This window comes from Echinops telfairi, unplaced genomic scaffold, assembly GCF_000313985.2.
Source record: "Echinops telfairi isolate 266 unplaced genomic scaffold, ASM31398v2 ScPeMD7_7463;HRSCAF=8501, whole genome shotgun sequence".
Taxonomy (NCBI): Eukaryota; Metazoa; Chordata; class Mammalia; order Afrosoricida; family Tenrecidae; genus Echinops; species Echinops telfairi.
The window spans coordinates 475,124-492,566 of NW_022111363.1; the positions used below are offsets into that span (position 1 = coordinate 475,124).

Sequence of the window (17,443 nt, forward strand, 5' to 3'; positions counted from 1 at the left end):
CCCTTTTCAATTACTTTTGGACTAATTGCAAAAATAATGGTGGCAAATGGAATGGGAAGGTTTTATGTAGGGGACTCAGAATATTTGTGTATTGCGTACATACGATGACCATGGAAAACATTAATAGTTTAGGTAAGCCAGCATGGCTGTTTCCCTCAATTTCCCATACTTACATACTAAGTCAGAGAAGCAAGTTAACCTCAGAGAACTACCTGGATAAAGGTCTTCAGCTTTCCCAATTGGGGGGTTGAGGGTGGAGTAAATGACTACTGATTTGCTCAATGACCTAATTCTTAAAAACCTAAGAAAACACTAGACCCAGAAGGTTTTACTGGAGAATTCCACCACATAGACAAGCAATAACTGCTACCAATTTTACTTAGGCGCGCCAGGAAGACAGAATTACCAGAATTACCCAAATACCAAAATCAGGCAGTGACATTCATTACACAGAAGAGACACTAAAAAGACTTCAATATCTCGTGAACATAGATGCAAAAATACTCAGCACAGAATTAGCAAACTGAGTCCAGCGGTCTACTAAAAGGAGAAAACACCGTGGCCCATTGGGGTTCACTCTCGAACTAGAAAGCTGGCTCCATATTCAAATGGAGCCCCAAGGTGGTATAAATAATGAACAATCAGCTACTGAATGGTGTCAGTTCAAGTCAACCCCAAAGGTACCCTGGTGTGGGAAACAGAGCAGGGAAGACAGTGCATGTAGACACTCTCAACAATCATACATTAAGCAGTCTGGGAAGCCAGAGCTCTGGTGGAGAGAACCTTCACATTTGTGGGTTGGAGATGCGTCCCAATCACATTCTACTAAGTAAAAGTCATTCCCCTCAATGTCCCCCCATTATAATGCCAGATTTAAGGTGCTCTTTGCAAACATATGGTTATTACTATATGCTTGAAGGTCAACTGCTTGAAGGCTATCTCCCTGAAAGTTGTCTGTCATCAAAAGCAATCAGATCCTATTGTCTGTTCCACCCTAAGTACGGCCCACTCCATTCTTATGAGGATCATAGATTGTTCCCTTGGAGAAGAGCTCAAAGACTCCTAAAGTCAAGCCAGCTCAGAGAAGACCAAGGTTAGGCTGCCACTTTAACTCTAGAGCCTGCCCATCTTGTTATTTATGTGCCTTTCTGTCACATGTATGCTTCTGGAGTGCCTCCCCTTCCTATTGCGTGTATACCCCTAGCTTGTCCCCCTCCTGTTTACGTTGTACAGCCCCTTCCTGTTACGTATGTGCTTATCCTGGCCTGACTTCCTGAAATTATGTAAGCTTGTGAGAATACATTATGCGCCCAGGCACGCACTCCCTCTCCCTCTCCCTCTGCTCAGACCTGTGTCCTGAAGTCAATGACTGAGGAAGTGAGCCCTTGCCTGCTTTATTGTCTGTCTCTTTAATTTACCCCTCAATTACACAACAGCCCCTTGGACCCATTCAATTGTGGGGAGGCTGGTCCCTAACACCTTGGAAGAAAGGCCTGGTGATTACTTCTGAAAATCCAGCTACTGAGAACCGGATGGAGCACAGCTCTGCTCTGACGCACATGAAGTCACCGTGGGTCAGAATGGACTAAGTTGTAGCTGTGCCGCCCCGCCCCCATATTCAAGCATCAGTGTCACTTACTACATTGCCGACAGGTGGTGGCAAGTCAGTTCCAGCTCAACGACCCTTTGCACAACAGAATGAAAGATTGCCTGCTCCTGTGCAACTCTCAAACTTTTCCTTATGCTTGAACCCATTGCTGCAGCTACATTATAGAACACATTATGCTGTGTAACAGACCACATTTTTAAAATCATGATTATCTCGAGATTGAAAAATCTTTAACAAAATTCCACATCCATTCATGAAAAAAACTCTGAGCAAACAATGAAGTTTCCTAATTCAATAAAGAGCATATACAAAAAACTGCAACAAACATCACGCTGGTGAAGAAGCTGAATGCTTTCTCTGTAAGATCAGTAATAGACAAGGCTGTCTCACCTCACCACTGCCATTCTACCTAATATCAGAAGGCCTACACACTGCAGTCAGACAGAGTAGGAAATAAGAGGTATATTGACTGGAACACATCGTTGTCCACATAGAAAACCCCAAAGAACTTAAAGAAACCTCTTAGAAGTAATAATTGAGGTTAAGCTATACTGTAGAATTTAATACAATAGCCAAGCCAATTATATTCCAATAAAAGGGTGCTTCAAAAAGTTCATAGGAAAGTTCTATGTCTTCTCATTTTATTTTTTTCACAAACTTTTTGAAGTCCTTTCACATACACATCAATGCCATTAATAAGCAATTGGAATTTGAACATTTTAAACAAAGTACTTAGGCACAAGCCAATGACCTAAACTCTTATCAGATAAGCTTTAAATGCAGTCATTCCTAATGGTCAAAACTAAAATAGATAATTAACCTAAGTGACTGACAGTTCTTAAATTTAGCTTCAAGTTCTTGCGAAAGTTATTTCCAAGCTCCAGAAATTTTTTTCATCAAATCAGGTATTTCATAAAACAAATCATCAATTTTTCAGAAAAATAGTATCATCACCTGTTCATGTTCAGTACCAAAATCATCGTCCTCTGCTCCAATAATATGAGGCACCGTACGTGTTGCAGGACTCCCAATCAATGACTGAGTCTCCTGGGAGAACAGAGGGAAAAGCAACAGAGAAATGACCTGACGGTCCAATTTCAGAGGAGCAATAAAATCAAAATGATACGTATTTTCTAAAGGCATGATTCATTTAACCTTTTTAATTATTAAAGGCTTAATGCTATTTAGGAGTACTGGTGGTGTTGTGGGTCACATGGTGGGGCAGAAACTGCAAGGTCAGCAGTTTGAACCCACCAATTCCTCCAAAAGTGAAAGATGAGGCTGTCTGCTCAACCACCAAAAGGGCAGTTCTACTCTGTCCTACGGGGTTTCTCTGGGTAAGAACTGACTCGAAGGCAGGAGGTTTGGGGTTCTTTTCTTTTTAAGTTGCTTTGTTTTCAAGGAGTCTCTCTCTAGATGGTGTAAATGGTTAGCTGTTCAGTACGATTAATCAAATAACTGGTGATTCCAACCTGTCCAGATGTCCCTTAGAAGGCAGGCCTAGTGATTCACACCTGTGGCGTTGCGGTGAGTCAACTTTATTTCAAAGTAGCAGTTCTCAAATCTTCAAGGCCATGAATCGTTTTAGGGGAATAAAACCCACCAAAATAATGCTAACTGCTTCTTAGGGGGAAAGCATTTCTTCTGGAAATGTAAGTGCCCTTCTACCCACCATAGCCTTAGCTATCTGAGTCAAATCACTCTCAGGATATTTCACGGATTAATTCACACATGCCCAGGCTTTGTTGTGGGGGCAGACTCTGAAGTCGACTTTTGCCAACAGTTACAAATAAGAGACAAAAGTTTAAAGGGGGTGAGGAGGGAGGTGGACAAGGGAAAGGTAAATGAGAACAAAACAACAATGGGAAGACAGCAGGACAGGTTCATGCACCTCAGAAGGGCTAACCAGACGCCCATCCATGTGACACATGGACAGTGTCAGACCCTACTACTTTTCATTAATTATCCTAAGCACTAGCACATACAGCAGTTTCTCAACCTTAGCACTGACATTTGAGCCCAGTAGGTTTTGTTGTAGGGACTGCCTTGCGCATTTGTAAGATGCTCATTCACACTGGTGCTTGTAAGATGTGGCACTCAAGAAAGGGTATCAGCGTTTAGCAATGGGTTTACCACGCTGGCGTCAACATGACTTAAGGTAGCAGTGTAGGGGCACCCATCTAGAAGGGAAAAAAGATGGGTTGTTTGAAAATCACAAGTATCAAAGGACTATATAGCATGAAAGGATCCCTGAGTGGGGGAGATTTAGGAAAGGAAGACATTGGGTTTTCTGAGAGGAGTTAGGATCTGGAGTTCAGCAAAAAGGGCAGTGTGAGAAATAAAGCATTGGGAGTCATGACCATGGGTGTTATCACTAAAGCAATGTGTGTAGCTGGACCCACAGATCACAAGCTGAGAAAATAACATGTGTGCAGCAGTAGCTCTTTCCTCCCTATGGTTGTTCTAACACTAGCTACTCGTATTTGCATCTCTGAAACTTGATTCTGCCTTTTTTACTACTCTTTTTAAAACTTTTCTTAACCCCAAGGCTTAAAAAAAAAAAAGTTTTAAAAAATCATTTTATTGGGGGCTCGTCCAACTCTTTATCGCAATCCATACATCCATCCATTGTGCCAAACACATTTGAACATTTGTTGCCAACATCATTCTCGAAATATTTTCTTTCTACTTGAGCCCTTGGTATCAGCTCAATTTTTTCCCTCCCTCTCTGCCCCCCTCCCGCACGAACCCTTGATAATTTATAAATTATTATTTTTTCATGTCTTACACTGTCCGATGTCTCCCACTTTTCTGTTGTCCATCCCCCAGGGAGGGCTTATATGTAGACCACTGTGATTGGTTCTCCCTTTCTCCCCCAACCCTAAGGCTTTTTCAGTACAAAAGAAAAATTAAGGAGGAACAACAGAAACCTCTTTGGAATAATAATTAAACAACTTTTGATTTTCTATTTGATTAGCTGTTTGTCTGGTTTGGGGGGCTTTTTGGTCTGTTTTTGCAATGGTCCTTACGTTGCTAGTTCCTATGCAACACATCACAAATGCTCTTAAATATTGTCCTATAAAATGTTTGACAAAGTTAATTAAAAAATAAAACCAGAACACCAAAGCACTCAGCTAAGAATATGTAAGTTATCAGAAACGTGCGTTATGACTTTAGTTTTAGGGACAGCTACACAAAGCCTTGGCACTGCCTGGATTCCACACTCACAGGGTCCAGAACGACGTCACTCTTGTCTGGACTTTCCTCTAGATAAATCCTCTCTTTCAGGCCACTTCTGGGGCTCTAAGGCAAAGAAAAAAAGACAATCAATTAAGTTCAACAAGCTGACCAGTGAGGGGTAACAAAAAACAGTATAAATGAATAATATCTTGAGTTTTGAACCTACTAAATATTTCTCATATAATACCTGGCTATGCTACTTGTTTCCAAACTGTGAGTAACTTTATTGTCTCAACTTGTCAAATTTTATGTTAATCAAACAAGATAGAATCTTACGGTTTCACGTAGTCTCCAAGCCTGGAGGCTAGTTTTCTGCCAACTGACTCTAATCATATATGCTGTATCTATATCTCAAACTCAGTATGCCAAAGCACATTCTATCTCAGTCATCTCCTCTAACCCCTGCCTTCACAAACTGTCATTCCTCTCCAAGTTGAAAGCATTTCCCCCCACTCCCTAGTTTCAGAAATAAAATTAAGGTTCTGCTTTTCTGTTACCACCTCATGGAACATTGCTATTTATTTTTATAAAATGTTCAGCCTATTTCTGGGATGAAGGAATATAATGGATGGACTGTGACACACAGAAAATGTCTCAGAGCAACAGGAATCATCCATCCCAGCGGCTGGAAATGAGGAGCAAGGGCCTTGTACAGGAAAGCCAATGGGGAGGACACACACCATCTACACAGCACGCAGGGACCACTCACTGACAGAGGGAAGAGGCATTTCAAAAGGATCGATGTGGAATTAGTGAAGGAGTCCCGGTGGCACATTCAGGTGAGTTAACTCGAGGACCAACAGGTGAATCCCCACAACAACGAGGCCCTCTGCTCTTCAAATCCCTACCAAGGGTTATGATGAATGGGAATCAACGGTGCCTGTGAATCTGGGTTTATATATTGTTGAAAAATGTCTGACAAACACCTAAAGTTCCACTTAAAAAAAAAAAGTATCTGCTGGTCTTAGGGGTGGCAAGTATATTTATCATGCCAGAAAATATATGTTCTACAAATAACTATAATTAATTTAGTGGATTGAGATTAATTCCTAATATTTACATGCATAATTCATTGGTTTATCCTAATACAGAAAATCAACTACGACATTTTTTTAAAATGTAAAAACAAATCAGTTTTAAAACTAATTACTTTTTTTGTTGTTTTTGCCTACTACTAAAACAAATGTAAGGGGCACTGAACTTACTATGCTACCAGGGCTCCTGTAAATCATCGTCACGTCATGAAAGTCAAGTAAACAGGAAGAAGGGGATAGGGAAAGAAGAGAGTAAGGGGAAGAAAAGCTAATGATTCAGAAAAAAACCTACACACAATGCTTCTTATTCTTAAACTATTTATTTTATTGGCATATATAATTCATATATCATACCACAATGCTTTTTCTCCTGTAGGAGATATGAGGTCAGACCAGCAATCTGAAAGGTTAGACAGAAACCTTGGGGGCAGGGAGTTTGTTAATGGAGCAGGAACAGCCCAGAAAAGGAGTATGTAGACAGTCGCATGAAACAGAGACTGTAAGTAACACCACTGAATTGTACATGCAGACACTGTTGGACTGGCGTATGTTTTGCTGTGTATATTCAAAACAACACAATAAATGCTTCTTGTTGTTTTCTTTTAAAAGAGGCCTTTCAAAGTTAAGCCCTCACCATGAAGAAATGAATGTCTCTGGGTCTTGGGAATACAGCATAAAAACGAGAATAAAACCTCTTCACATAAAAAAGGCGAGGAAGCTCTCAGAGACGGGAGGATCGTGTCAAAAGAACTCGGAAGGCATGCTGGAGGGCACCCCAGCCAGCCAAAAAGGGACCTTGTGATCATCAGAGAGAATAAGGAATATAAGGGACTGAAACATACAACACAAACAAAGCCCAACACACACACACTTCCTTATCGCTGGAACCATCAGTCCTTCTGAAAACAAATACGTACAGGGAAACAATTAGTATTTCTCTTCTTCTCCTGTGCAGAAAGGGACTTCAAAAAGTCTGTGGAAAAAGGGAATTTGAAGATAACTTCTTGAAGCCTCCCTCTAATAAGCTCTATTTTGGTTACTCCCTGCGCTGCTGATCTACAGGCCAGCAATTCAAAACCATCAGCCACTCGGCGGAAAAAGACAGCGTTCTATTCCCAAGAAGAGCGGCAGTCTTGGAAACCCACAGAGGCCGTTCTACCCTGCCCTACAGGGCCACTGAGGAGAAATTGACTCTCGACAGCAGTGAGTTTGTTTTTGTTTCATAGTTAATGAGGAAAAACCATCCTTATAAAATGATTCTATCTAATAAATGCATGGGGGAAATGATAGTATGATCATTTAGAAACCCTGATTAAATAATGGATCTAAGCATCTTCATGATCATCCACTGCAGGTGGAAACATGAGAAGCAAGCTTGCTGGAGAATTCTATAATGAAGGAATTGTGCTGAAATCACCACACACGTTCACCAGACATCCACCTTCTAATAGCATGTACCCAGCACCATCTCTGAGTCATTCTTCCAAACAGCGGCCACCACTGCCGAGCTCTAATCTGATTAAGCCTCTAGATCTAACGATCAGCCATCAGGAAATAGACAAACACAGTAAACACCATGAAAAATATTATTAGAACATGGAGTGTTCTACAGAACAGGATCCAGTTTCGTTAACATAAAAATGGCAAGAAAAGTTACTATAAATGAAAACAACTCCTTGCCCAAAGGCCAAGTGACTGGACTCAATTGCAATTCAAGATGAGCCAACTGTTAAAGCAAGATTATACTGGGGTAATAAAATTAGATGATATGGGAAAATATTAAGAATTAATAATAATATGATTATGCTATAATTATTGCATTAGGAGCCCGGTGGTTTCATGGTTACGAGTGGGCTGAGATCAGCAGTTCTAAGCCACCAGCAGCTCCTCCGAAGAAAGACGGGGCTTTCTACTCCCTTAAATAGAGGGTCACGATGGGTCAGCACCGATTCAATCACAGTGGGCAAGTATTACAATGTGTATTATTGTTATTAATTATTTGTAATGATTTTTTTTTAGTCTTCTAGCCTCCTAGAGATACACACTGGTAAAATATTATCTAGAATTTACTTTAAATAGTGCTTCCAGAGTGGGCAAAACCACCTCCTGGGGATGCTGGGCCCATGCCCTCACTGCCGCAGAGCTGATGCCGACACACAGTGACGCTATAGGACAGGGCAGAACTGTCCGGTGAGTTTCTGAGACTGGAGCTCTTCACAGTCCTAGAAAGCCCTGTCTTTCTGCCGTGGAGTGGCAGGTGCCTTCAAACTGCTGACCTTGGGAGAGTGGCCCAACACACAACCAAGTCTCCTGGATCCATCCAAAGAGGGCTGCAAAAGCAGAGACCTATACTCCATCCTGGATTCCTGCTACAGTACGAAGGGTTTTCGTTGCTTGGCTAGGCGGGGTGGGGGAGGGTGCTGAGTACTTTTTTTTTCTGTAAAGGGGGCAGTAGGCCAAATAAATTTCTGAACCTATGCTTTAAAATAATCCAGTGTATGGAGGGTGTGACGTTGAGGAGGTACAGACAAAACAAGTTTGAGCACGTGTTGGTTAACTGCTTGAGGTGGGTGATTGGCTACATAACGGGGGATCACTATTTATGTTTTCTACTTTTCAACTTATTTGAAAATTTTCCAAAGTACATGTATTTACAAAAAATATCTGCCACAAACTGAAACTCAAAGAGCGGCAGAAACTCTTGAATGTTTGAGGATGATTCGTGATCAACTTGTTTCTCCTGTGAGAACTTGGCATGTAGACACTTGTTTGCACCTTGTCCACAGAAACCAAAGCAGAAGCCTTTCTGATTTTTATTTTGGTAATGAGAAGTTACTATCAGAAACACCACCAGATTATAATATGAGTAGAAAATTAAAAGAAAGTGTTGATTCAAAAGATAACAGGTTCCTGTAAACTTAACACAGTACAATTGGGAAATGTACATATACATGGAAATGTACAGATACAATCAACAAATTGTCCAGCCTCACAGGAACACTTCTAAGCATGGTACTGGCTCACACAGATAGCCTACCTAGAATTTAGGCTCCAGCATCTATATTGCTCATCTGGATAGCCACAACCCTCCTTTATTCAACAGGCCTTCATTTTTACATCTCTAAAATGGTCATACTGCTTCATCATACTCAACCTTAGGATATTATGGGAGTTAAAGAATATCTGCAAAGCTTTAAGTACCTCCTCTCACTAAAAGGAGGCAATCAATGCATGGTAATGAGCAGCCATTCTGCATCTGAATTGCGGTGCTGGAGAAGAAAACTGGAAGTCCCACGGATTGCCAAAAGGACAACCACATCTGTCTTGGATGAAGGACACCCAAAAGTGCCCGTTTTTTCATCCTCATTCATTTTCCACCCTGGCATATTTTGTTATTAATGGGCCTGATAGTCCCTCTCCTCTGCAAGCAAAATAGAGCAGAATGCAAACCCTTTACTTATTCTCTCACTGATTCGTTTTGTTGTTCATTCTCATCATGCAACAATGGGATGTCCATTTCTACACTAAGTCACTATACTATAAAGGTATCTTTCTTAGATTTGATTTTAACATTCCCAACCATACAAGAGAAAATTCAAACATCTTAGTCATTTCACTTGCTCTGGATTCCTGTAATCAGCCAGGCTTTGACAACACCGGCAGTCCCTGGGCTCTCCCATCACTTCCATCTGTCTGTAGAGACAAGCCAGGAGAACAGCAAGAGCACAAGGCAGGCTCCCCAACGCACTGGCCAAAGAAAACCCTACCTACTTCAGCCCAAACCAATTTCTGTAAGACACAGTAGAACTACCTCTGTGGGCTCCTGAGGCTGGGGCTCTACAGGGAATGCTTCTGCAGAGTAAAATAGTGGTTCAGAACTACTGACCTCCACTGGGCAGCTGTCCTAAGAATTTCACTGTCTTCCCATAATGCTATTATTTGGGGCTTTGGTTCCTTGGAGGTGTCAGATCACAGATGGCCTGGGTTAGCTGGACATGCTAGTTCCAATCTCTTCAGCTCTGGTTTGTAAAGTTCCAGTAAGAGCAGTACTACTTTTAATAGGGCTGTCTTGAGAATCCACTTAGATAGGAATGTAAAGCACGTCTCATAGCTATGGCACACATGGCCAAGAAAATGTTAGCTATTACAAGGGTTTTTTTGGAGCCAAATTGAAATTTTCCATTACAGCCATTAGCCAGCCAATCATTGCTTTTGTTCCCTTCCAATATTCCTTGATGAGGAACTGAGTCATTGGATCTAAACTCAAAAGCTGGTCTGAAGGATGGGCTTAGCCCACTGGCTTTCTTCTTTCCTTTTTTACCACAGTCTTCATTGTTACCCAGTACATAAGAGGGGACACCTAAAAAGAGCCAGAAATCTTTCTCAAAGCTATGTATTTAAATTGTTTTACAAGACAACCTTATCACCTTCAAAGTACTCTCCATTACACTTAATACATTTGTCAAATATGCAATTCCATTCTTGGAAACACTTTTCAGACTCACCTGTTTGGATGGCTGACAGCTCCTCCCTCATTTTTTTCTTTACCTCTTCTATGTCATCAAATCACTGTCCTTTCATGTCCCTCTTTATTTGTGAAAATAAAAAGATGTCTCACGGAGCAAGTTCAGGTGAGTAAGGTGTGTGGGGCAAGAGAGGCATGCTGTTTGGGCCCCAAAACTGGTGCACTGAGGTGGCTGCGTCAGCAGGTGCACTGTCATGGTGGCAAAACCAGTCCCCCATCTGTCCCCAGTAAGACCTTTTTTGTCCCACACTGTTAATGCAAATCTTTTCAGAACCTCTAAATAGAAAGCTTGATTAACATTCTGACCTGGTGGAATGAACTCCAAATGGACTAAAAGTGGGCATTTTTGTCCATTTGGGAAGTTGACGGACGTCCAGAATGAGGTTTGTCATCAACTGACATTTCACCTTTTTTGAAAAAAGAAAATCACTCGTACACTTGAGTTTCCCCATAGCACTGTCCTTCAGCACAGCTTCTGTGGCGTTTATCCCGAGCAGGAAACAAAATTTCACAGCCAGACGCTGTTCTCTTAAATTGGCCATCACAAAAAAAGTAGGTTGGAGCGAAACTGCTTTTACAAAAAAATTCACTGCGTCCAGAGAGAACCTTCCTAGGTGATGCCACTGGGTGCACTAACTCACAGCAAGTTGCTTGAAGCTCACGTAAGTGGGAAAAATGCATACTACAAAAGCTGCACCCAGAGGTTTTTTCCATTTTGCCTCTTGTATATACCTTTAAACACGTGTGTTAGCTATACAACAGCACAGTCACAAAAAGTAACATTTTCCCATTTTACTTACAAACTCACTGCCAAACTACTGAGTCATAGTGACCCTATAGGGCAGGGGAGAACTGCCCTGTGAGTCTCCAAGACTGCTCACAAGAAGAGTAAGCCCAGTCTTTATCCCATGCAGCTGGTGGTGGCTTCAAACTGCCAACCGTGCGGATCACAGACCAACGCAACCATGATGCCACCAGGGCTCCTTTTCCTTACAAGACACTCACTATTTCCTATTCTGTTTTTATTACTGTTGTTGGCCTGATTTCATGACTCCCGGTGTTTACAAACCCTGACTTAAACTACTTCCCCTGTCACTTTAAAGCAGTTGATTTATTTTTGTCATTATTGCTATCACTGCATACTACTTCAAAATACTGCTCAGTAAAAAAACAGCTTTTAATTATCCCTGTAATATTAGTGCTTCATCATATTCAACTTAAAATATACTATTACTATCTTCTTGAGAAATACCTATGTCTACTTGGTAGTTTCTGGGTTAATAAAGGAAGAGTTGCTACTAAACATGGGTTATTAACTGTAGATTATCTAACAGGAGTATGGCTTTTCCTCTTTGTAATGACAAAGTGTCTCATGATTCAAGACTGAGTCACTCTGACCACAAATGAAATATTAGCATGCTCTCAAAGATAGCAACAGTTGGCCTCTCGGTTCAGTAAGAACCAGACTTTATTAACTTCTTTGCCCACAAACAAGATGCCTGCTGGGAAATTCCATCCCCTCAAAGGAAACACTATTTGGCAATGGGCGTCAAAGGGAAAGAGTGAACTCTGTAATTAAAAGTTCAAACAGACAGTGTCCAAGGATCCCTGGTGGTATAGTGGGTTAAGCACCCCACATGCTAATCCAAACTAGACAATTCCAACCATCAGCCCTGCAGGAGAGAGACAAAGATGTCTGTTCTCGTAAAGATTTAGAAACCCTCCTGAGTGGTTCTACTCTGAACCCTGGGTCACTATGGCTTAGAATGGACAAGATGGCAAGGGGTTGGGTTTTTTATACAGAGTCCAGAATTTTTGCTCATCAAATTGCTTTTTACAGATGATAATTACCACAAAAAAATAAGTAATAAAGTAAAAACTTAAGTCACATAATTTAAAATCAAACACAGAGAGGGGTTGTGGGAGAGAATACAAGAAGCTTGAGCTCTAGAACACTTAATGCTTACATCTGCATTGTCACTACTGGGCCGAGACCCATCTCCACTGCTGGAGTCAATCCTGGCCAGTCCATTACCAGTATCTGACTCCAGCTCACTGGCTGTCAGCGCATCACACAGAGGCCTGCAGGGCATGCACACCGCTCCATCCTAAAACAGATGAAACACACACATGAAAACAGGCAAACTGCATAAAGAAACAGACTTGCAACCATCTGAATGCAAACTGTGAAAAGCTGGACATTCGACTGGGTCCAAGAATGCTTATAGCTCTAAAGACAAAAAGCTCAAGTACCAGTTCTAGAGCAGCATGGCTTCAAAGACAGAAAAGCATGAGCCGTAAAAGAGTACAAGTTGTGAAACGTCCAAATATAAAGAAAATAGGTAAAGCAGTTTATCAACTCGGGAAATCCATATTTCCTGTCTATATTCTTCACGTGTTAAGATTCTGACTGTGTTGTCATATCTGGTTAACTGCCTTCCATTAATACTTTTAAATAAATTGTTAATTTGGGAATACAATGTATTAATAGAAATGATGATAATGAATTGATTTTGGTTTAAGATAAGACAAAAACCCTACTGTTGTTGAGTCAATGCTGCCCTGATGACCCTGAAGGACAGAGAAGAACACCCAACAGAGTGCCCAAGGCTGTCCATCTTTCCTGACGCTGATTCATCGTGCTTCTGCTAAGTGGCTGGTTAAGTTTAAACTACCATACTTTCAGTTAGCAGCCAAGTGTTAACCAATAAACTACCAAAGCTTTACCAGCAAAAGCCAGAGTTTTACTATTCAAACAGAGTAACAATGTTGCTTGGCTCCACTGTCCACATACTGAAGCATAATAGTCAAAACATGACAGTAAGACTTAAAGTTAGAGGGGGAAAGAATCATTAAATGTTTACTGAAAAGTACTGTATACCAAGAAGTCAGGAGAATTAATAAGCCATGTGACTCCTGGTCTACCAGGGGATACACCCCAAAACCTGGAATTGCACCCCTCCCCTGAAAGCTATGTATTCAAATTGTTTTACAAAACAACTTTATCGCCTTCAAAGTACTCTCCATTACACTTAATACATTTGTCAAATTTGCAATTCCATTCTTGGAAACATTTTTCAAACTCATCTGTTTGGATGGCTGACAGCACCGCCCTCACTTTTTCCTTCACCTCTTGTCATCAAATCACTGTCCTTTCATGTCTCTCTTCATTTGTGGAAACAAAAAGAAGTTGCACAGAAGGAGGTCAGGTGAGTAAAGTGCGTGGGGCAATAGAGGCATGCTGTTTAGGGCCTCACACTGGCGCACTGAGATGGCTGTGTCAGCAGGTTTATTGTCATAGTGGCAAAACCAGTCCCCCGTCTGCCACAAATCAGGCCTTTTTATGTTACACACTTAATTCTGACCTGGTGGAACAAACTCCAAATACACTATGAGTGGACATTTTTGTCCATTAGGGAATTGACAGATGTCCAGAATGAGGTTTGTCATCAACTGACATTTCACCTTTTTTGAAAAGAGAAAACACTCGTATACTTCGAGTTTTTCCCATAGTGCTGTCCTTGTAAGCTGTGTTCAACATCACAACAGTTTCTGTGGAGTTTTTCCCGAGCAAGAAATAAAATTTCACAGCCACACACGGTTTTCGTAAATTGGCCTTCACAATAAACAAGGATGGTGCAAAACCGATTTTAAGGACCTTCCCAGGTGATGCCACTGGATGCACTAACTCAAAGTGAGTTGCTCAATGCTCACCTAGTGGGGAAAAAATCTTAATACAAAAGCTCCACCCAGAGGAGCTTTTTCCTGTTGTTGTTTTTTTTTATTTTGGTGGGGGTGGGGTGGGGTGAGGGGGTAATCCCTTAAATCACTTAAGGAATCTAGTTTTCTCAACTACAACATTTTTAACTTTAAAATGATTAGACTAGGCTAATGATGTTAAAAAATGAAATTCTCTTAGTTCTATGAATATGTGGTCTTCGTTTGCAGTCCAAACTCAAGAATAATGACAAAAAGGGTTCTTAGCCATTTTAAATGGAATATGTCACTTGTTGGTTTAGTTTTAAGATGAAGTCTGAGATGCCCTGGTGGTGTAGTCGTTATGAGTTGGGCTGCAATCCACATGGTCAGCAGTTCGAAACCACCATCAGCTCCAAGGGAGAAGGACTGGGCTTTCCACTCCCATAAACAGTGACAGTCTCAGAGACCCACCGTGGGTCTCCATGAGTCGGCATGGACGCTACGGCAGTGAGCTTGGCTTTGGTTATGGGAAGCTTAACATTAAACTTTCTTTTTAAATTTCCAATCTGAATATTAAAAAGTAGTAAATTTGGCTGACACATAATGCTGAGCTGGTTTTTAATCTGAGACCATTATCTCCATAATTCATGCCTATGTAGCAAACGCTATTTAAAATTCCAGTGCAAACTCATTGAGAATATGAAGGTGCTGTGAAATCATCAGACTGGGTTTCAACACCATAACCTTAAACATGTTATTGAATCTGAATTTCAATATGGATGCACACAATGGGGAGGAAACAATCAAATTTAAAATCAGAGGGTGGGGTCAAAAACAGAATTAAATGACAGAATGGCTGTCATTTAATAAAATATTAAATCACTACTTAAAAACATTATCAAATGATGCAAGATATGAAAATAATCATCTATAACTTATCAACGGTTCATGAGGAAGGGCGGGGCAAGGGAAGGGTTAGAAATGGGGAGCTGATAATCAGGGATTCAAGTGGGAAGAGAATGCTTTGAAAATAATGATGGCGGCATATGTGCAAATGTGCTTGACACACTGGATGAATGTATGGATTGTGCTGAGATGCAAGAGCCCCTAAAAGTATTTTTTAAAGCAAACAAAAAATAATAAAATAAAAAAAATTTTTAAAGAAATAGAAACATTATCAATTGTCATTCTGTTCAAAATGGCAGAGTTAACCACAAAAATGTTAATATAAGTATCTAAGTACATTCTAGTAGCTGGTCACATCAAAGTAAAAGCACTCAATTGTTCTTTTAAGCTTTTATGGAACAAAGAAACATGATATCGTGAGCAAGTAAACATTCGGAAGCCCACATTTCTTTTCATCATTATTTCTGTAACATCCTACACAGGACATCCGGTGGTCCTATGCTATTAAAAATACATATTTTAAAGGCAACTGAAACATTCTCTGGCTTGTTCCCAGGAGAAATTTCTCCTTTTGCAAAGTGGGGCAGAACTTCTGATGGAGATGCTACCTGAGCGGAGCCTGTGGCTTTGGATAACTGCTCTTGCAGCTGGGGAATGTGTTTCTTGGCCTCCTGGATCTCTTTGAGCAGTCTTTGGGCAGGGGTCCGGTTGTAATCTTCCTGCAATACCTGAAAAGTTAAAAAAATATTTGGAGAATTAGTTTCTTGTACACAAAACAGCAAAAAGCCATTCTACATACACGTAACGCATCTTTTCAACAAAATATATGATAGCTTTTCTCTCTTTTGATTGTGATTCTTCCTTAGAATCTTTGACCAAAATGTTCACAGTAATGGTGCTGGGCTCCATCCAGCTCTTCTGGTTTCACAGCAAAGGAGGTAGTTGTTCTTGGAGGCAATTAGCCTCTTTCTACTTCTGGCTTTCCTTCTCCCTCTGCTGCACCAAAGAGAATCCAACTGTGGTGTCTTGGATGCCTGCCTAGAAGTTTTTAAGAACCCCAAACCCTATGCAAGGAACTATCGTGGTAGTTATATAATCTGGTGCCAACTTGAGACTATTAAGAGTGAAGAGGTGGCGTTTAGTCTGTCAATCAGGTCGCACTTTGATGACCTCATTTGGAGGTGCTAAGGAGACAAATAGCTCACTGGAGGGCAGACCCAGGCACACTCTGCTACACATTCCTGCTGACAAGGCACATGGTGCTACGCTGATGGAGTCAGAGCCCTGGAGATGGAGGAGCCGTGTGGAGACCTAAGCGAGTGCAAAGATGCTTACACTGCCACTAGATCCACAATACTTTGCACCCATTGGCCTGTGATCTTCCTGCATTCGGCATCATTGCATGTGCTGCGTGAGTCTGAAGAGGGATTTATAGACTGGTAATGGACATATGGGTTAATTATCGGACTTACGGACTTGATCTGTACTGGGCTGAGATGTTTTCTCAATATACAATTGCTCTTTTATACAAAGCTCTTTCTTATCCACTAGATTGTCTAGTCTACCCAGACTAACATATTGTAAAGTATAACAACCCAAGCACTAGATAATTTATTAGGCCATTTAACTTGAATATTCCATGAAACCATGAAGGAACCAAACTCCACGAGGTTTTGGTTGTATACAATAGTTTCAGCAGCTACCCATTCTTATTTTCGTCCTTTTATAGTTGTTGTAAGCATATGTATCACCAACGTACATCAGTTCACTTTTCACAGGTGTACAACTTGTTGAGAGCAATTACAATAATCAAGGGTGCAGTCCTTCCCTTAAATCAAAGTTCCCATCATCCTAACCTTTCTTTCCCCCCTCCCTCCTGCCCCTTGTAGTCACTAACAAACTATGGTTTCTAGACATCTGCCTTTTCTAATCTTTTTATTGAGGTCATTTGTTCTTGTGTAGCTGACTTATTTAATTCAGCAGAATTTCTTCAACTTCCAATCACCCTCAAATTCTCATGAGCTCAATTAGAGCAGCCAGTCCACAGAGAGGACCACATGGTCAGCCCCACTATGAGACATGATGCCCCTCACTGACCCATGGCCCTGCAGGGGAGAGCAGCAGCGACACAGTGTGGGAATTGCACCCAATCTGATCCCGCCACACCGAGGCAAAGCACTGGGGGAGTGCAGCAGAACAGCAAGGGAAAGGAGCAGCAAGGTCCCCAGGGAATGCTGAAGGCAGACTTTGGGGCCACGGCATGGTGCTCCAACAGACTGGACTGGAAAATACTCCTAAAGGTCAACAATCCTTGAACTAACTACAAGCTTTTCTTTCTTGTTGTGTTTTAATTTGTTCGTTGTCAGTGGTTTGTTGTTGTTTTGTTGTATATTATTGCTTGGTTTTGCTCTGTCTTGTTTTTGTGCATGT

The 17,443-nt window shown here is 41.2% G+C and overlaps 1 protein-coding gene across 3 annotated transcripts in view; it reads right to left on the bottom strand.

The window, feature by feature from the left end:
• The window catches only part of ARHGEF12 (Rho guanine nucleotide exchange factor 12), a 181,208-nt gene that overhangs the window by 49,327 nt on the left and 114,438 nt on the right, over window positions 1–17,443 (bottom strand). For all 3 annotated transcript variants that reach the window (XM_045283559.1, XM_004712819.3, XM_045283560.1), the window contains 4 exons: window positions 15,622–15,741; window positions 12,376–12,516; window positions 4,838–4,912; window positions 2,564–2,656 (listed from right to left, as the gene is read on the bottom strand). In XM_045283559.1, coding sequence (XP_045139494.1) covers window positions 2,564–2,656; window positions 4,838–4,912; window positions 12,376–12,516; window positions 15,622–15,741 — 429 coding nt within the window. The remainder of the gene's footprint in view (window positions 1–2,563; window positions 2,657–4,837; window positions 4,913–12,375; window positions 12,517–15,621; window positions 15,742–17,443) is intronic.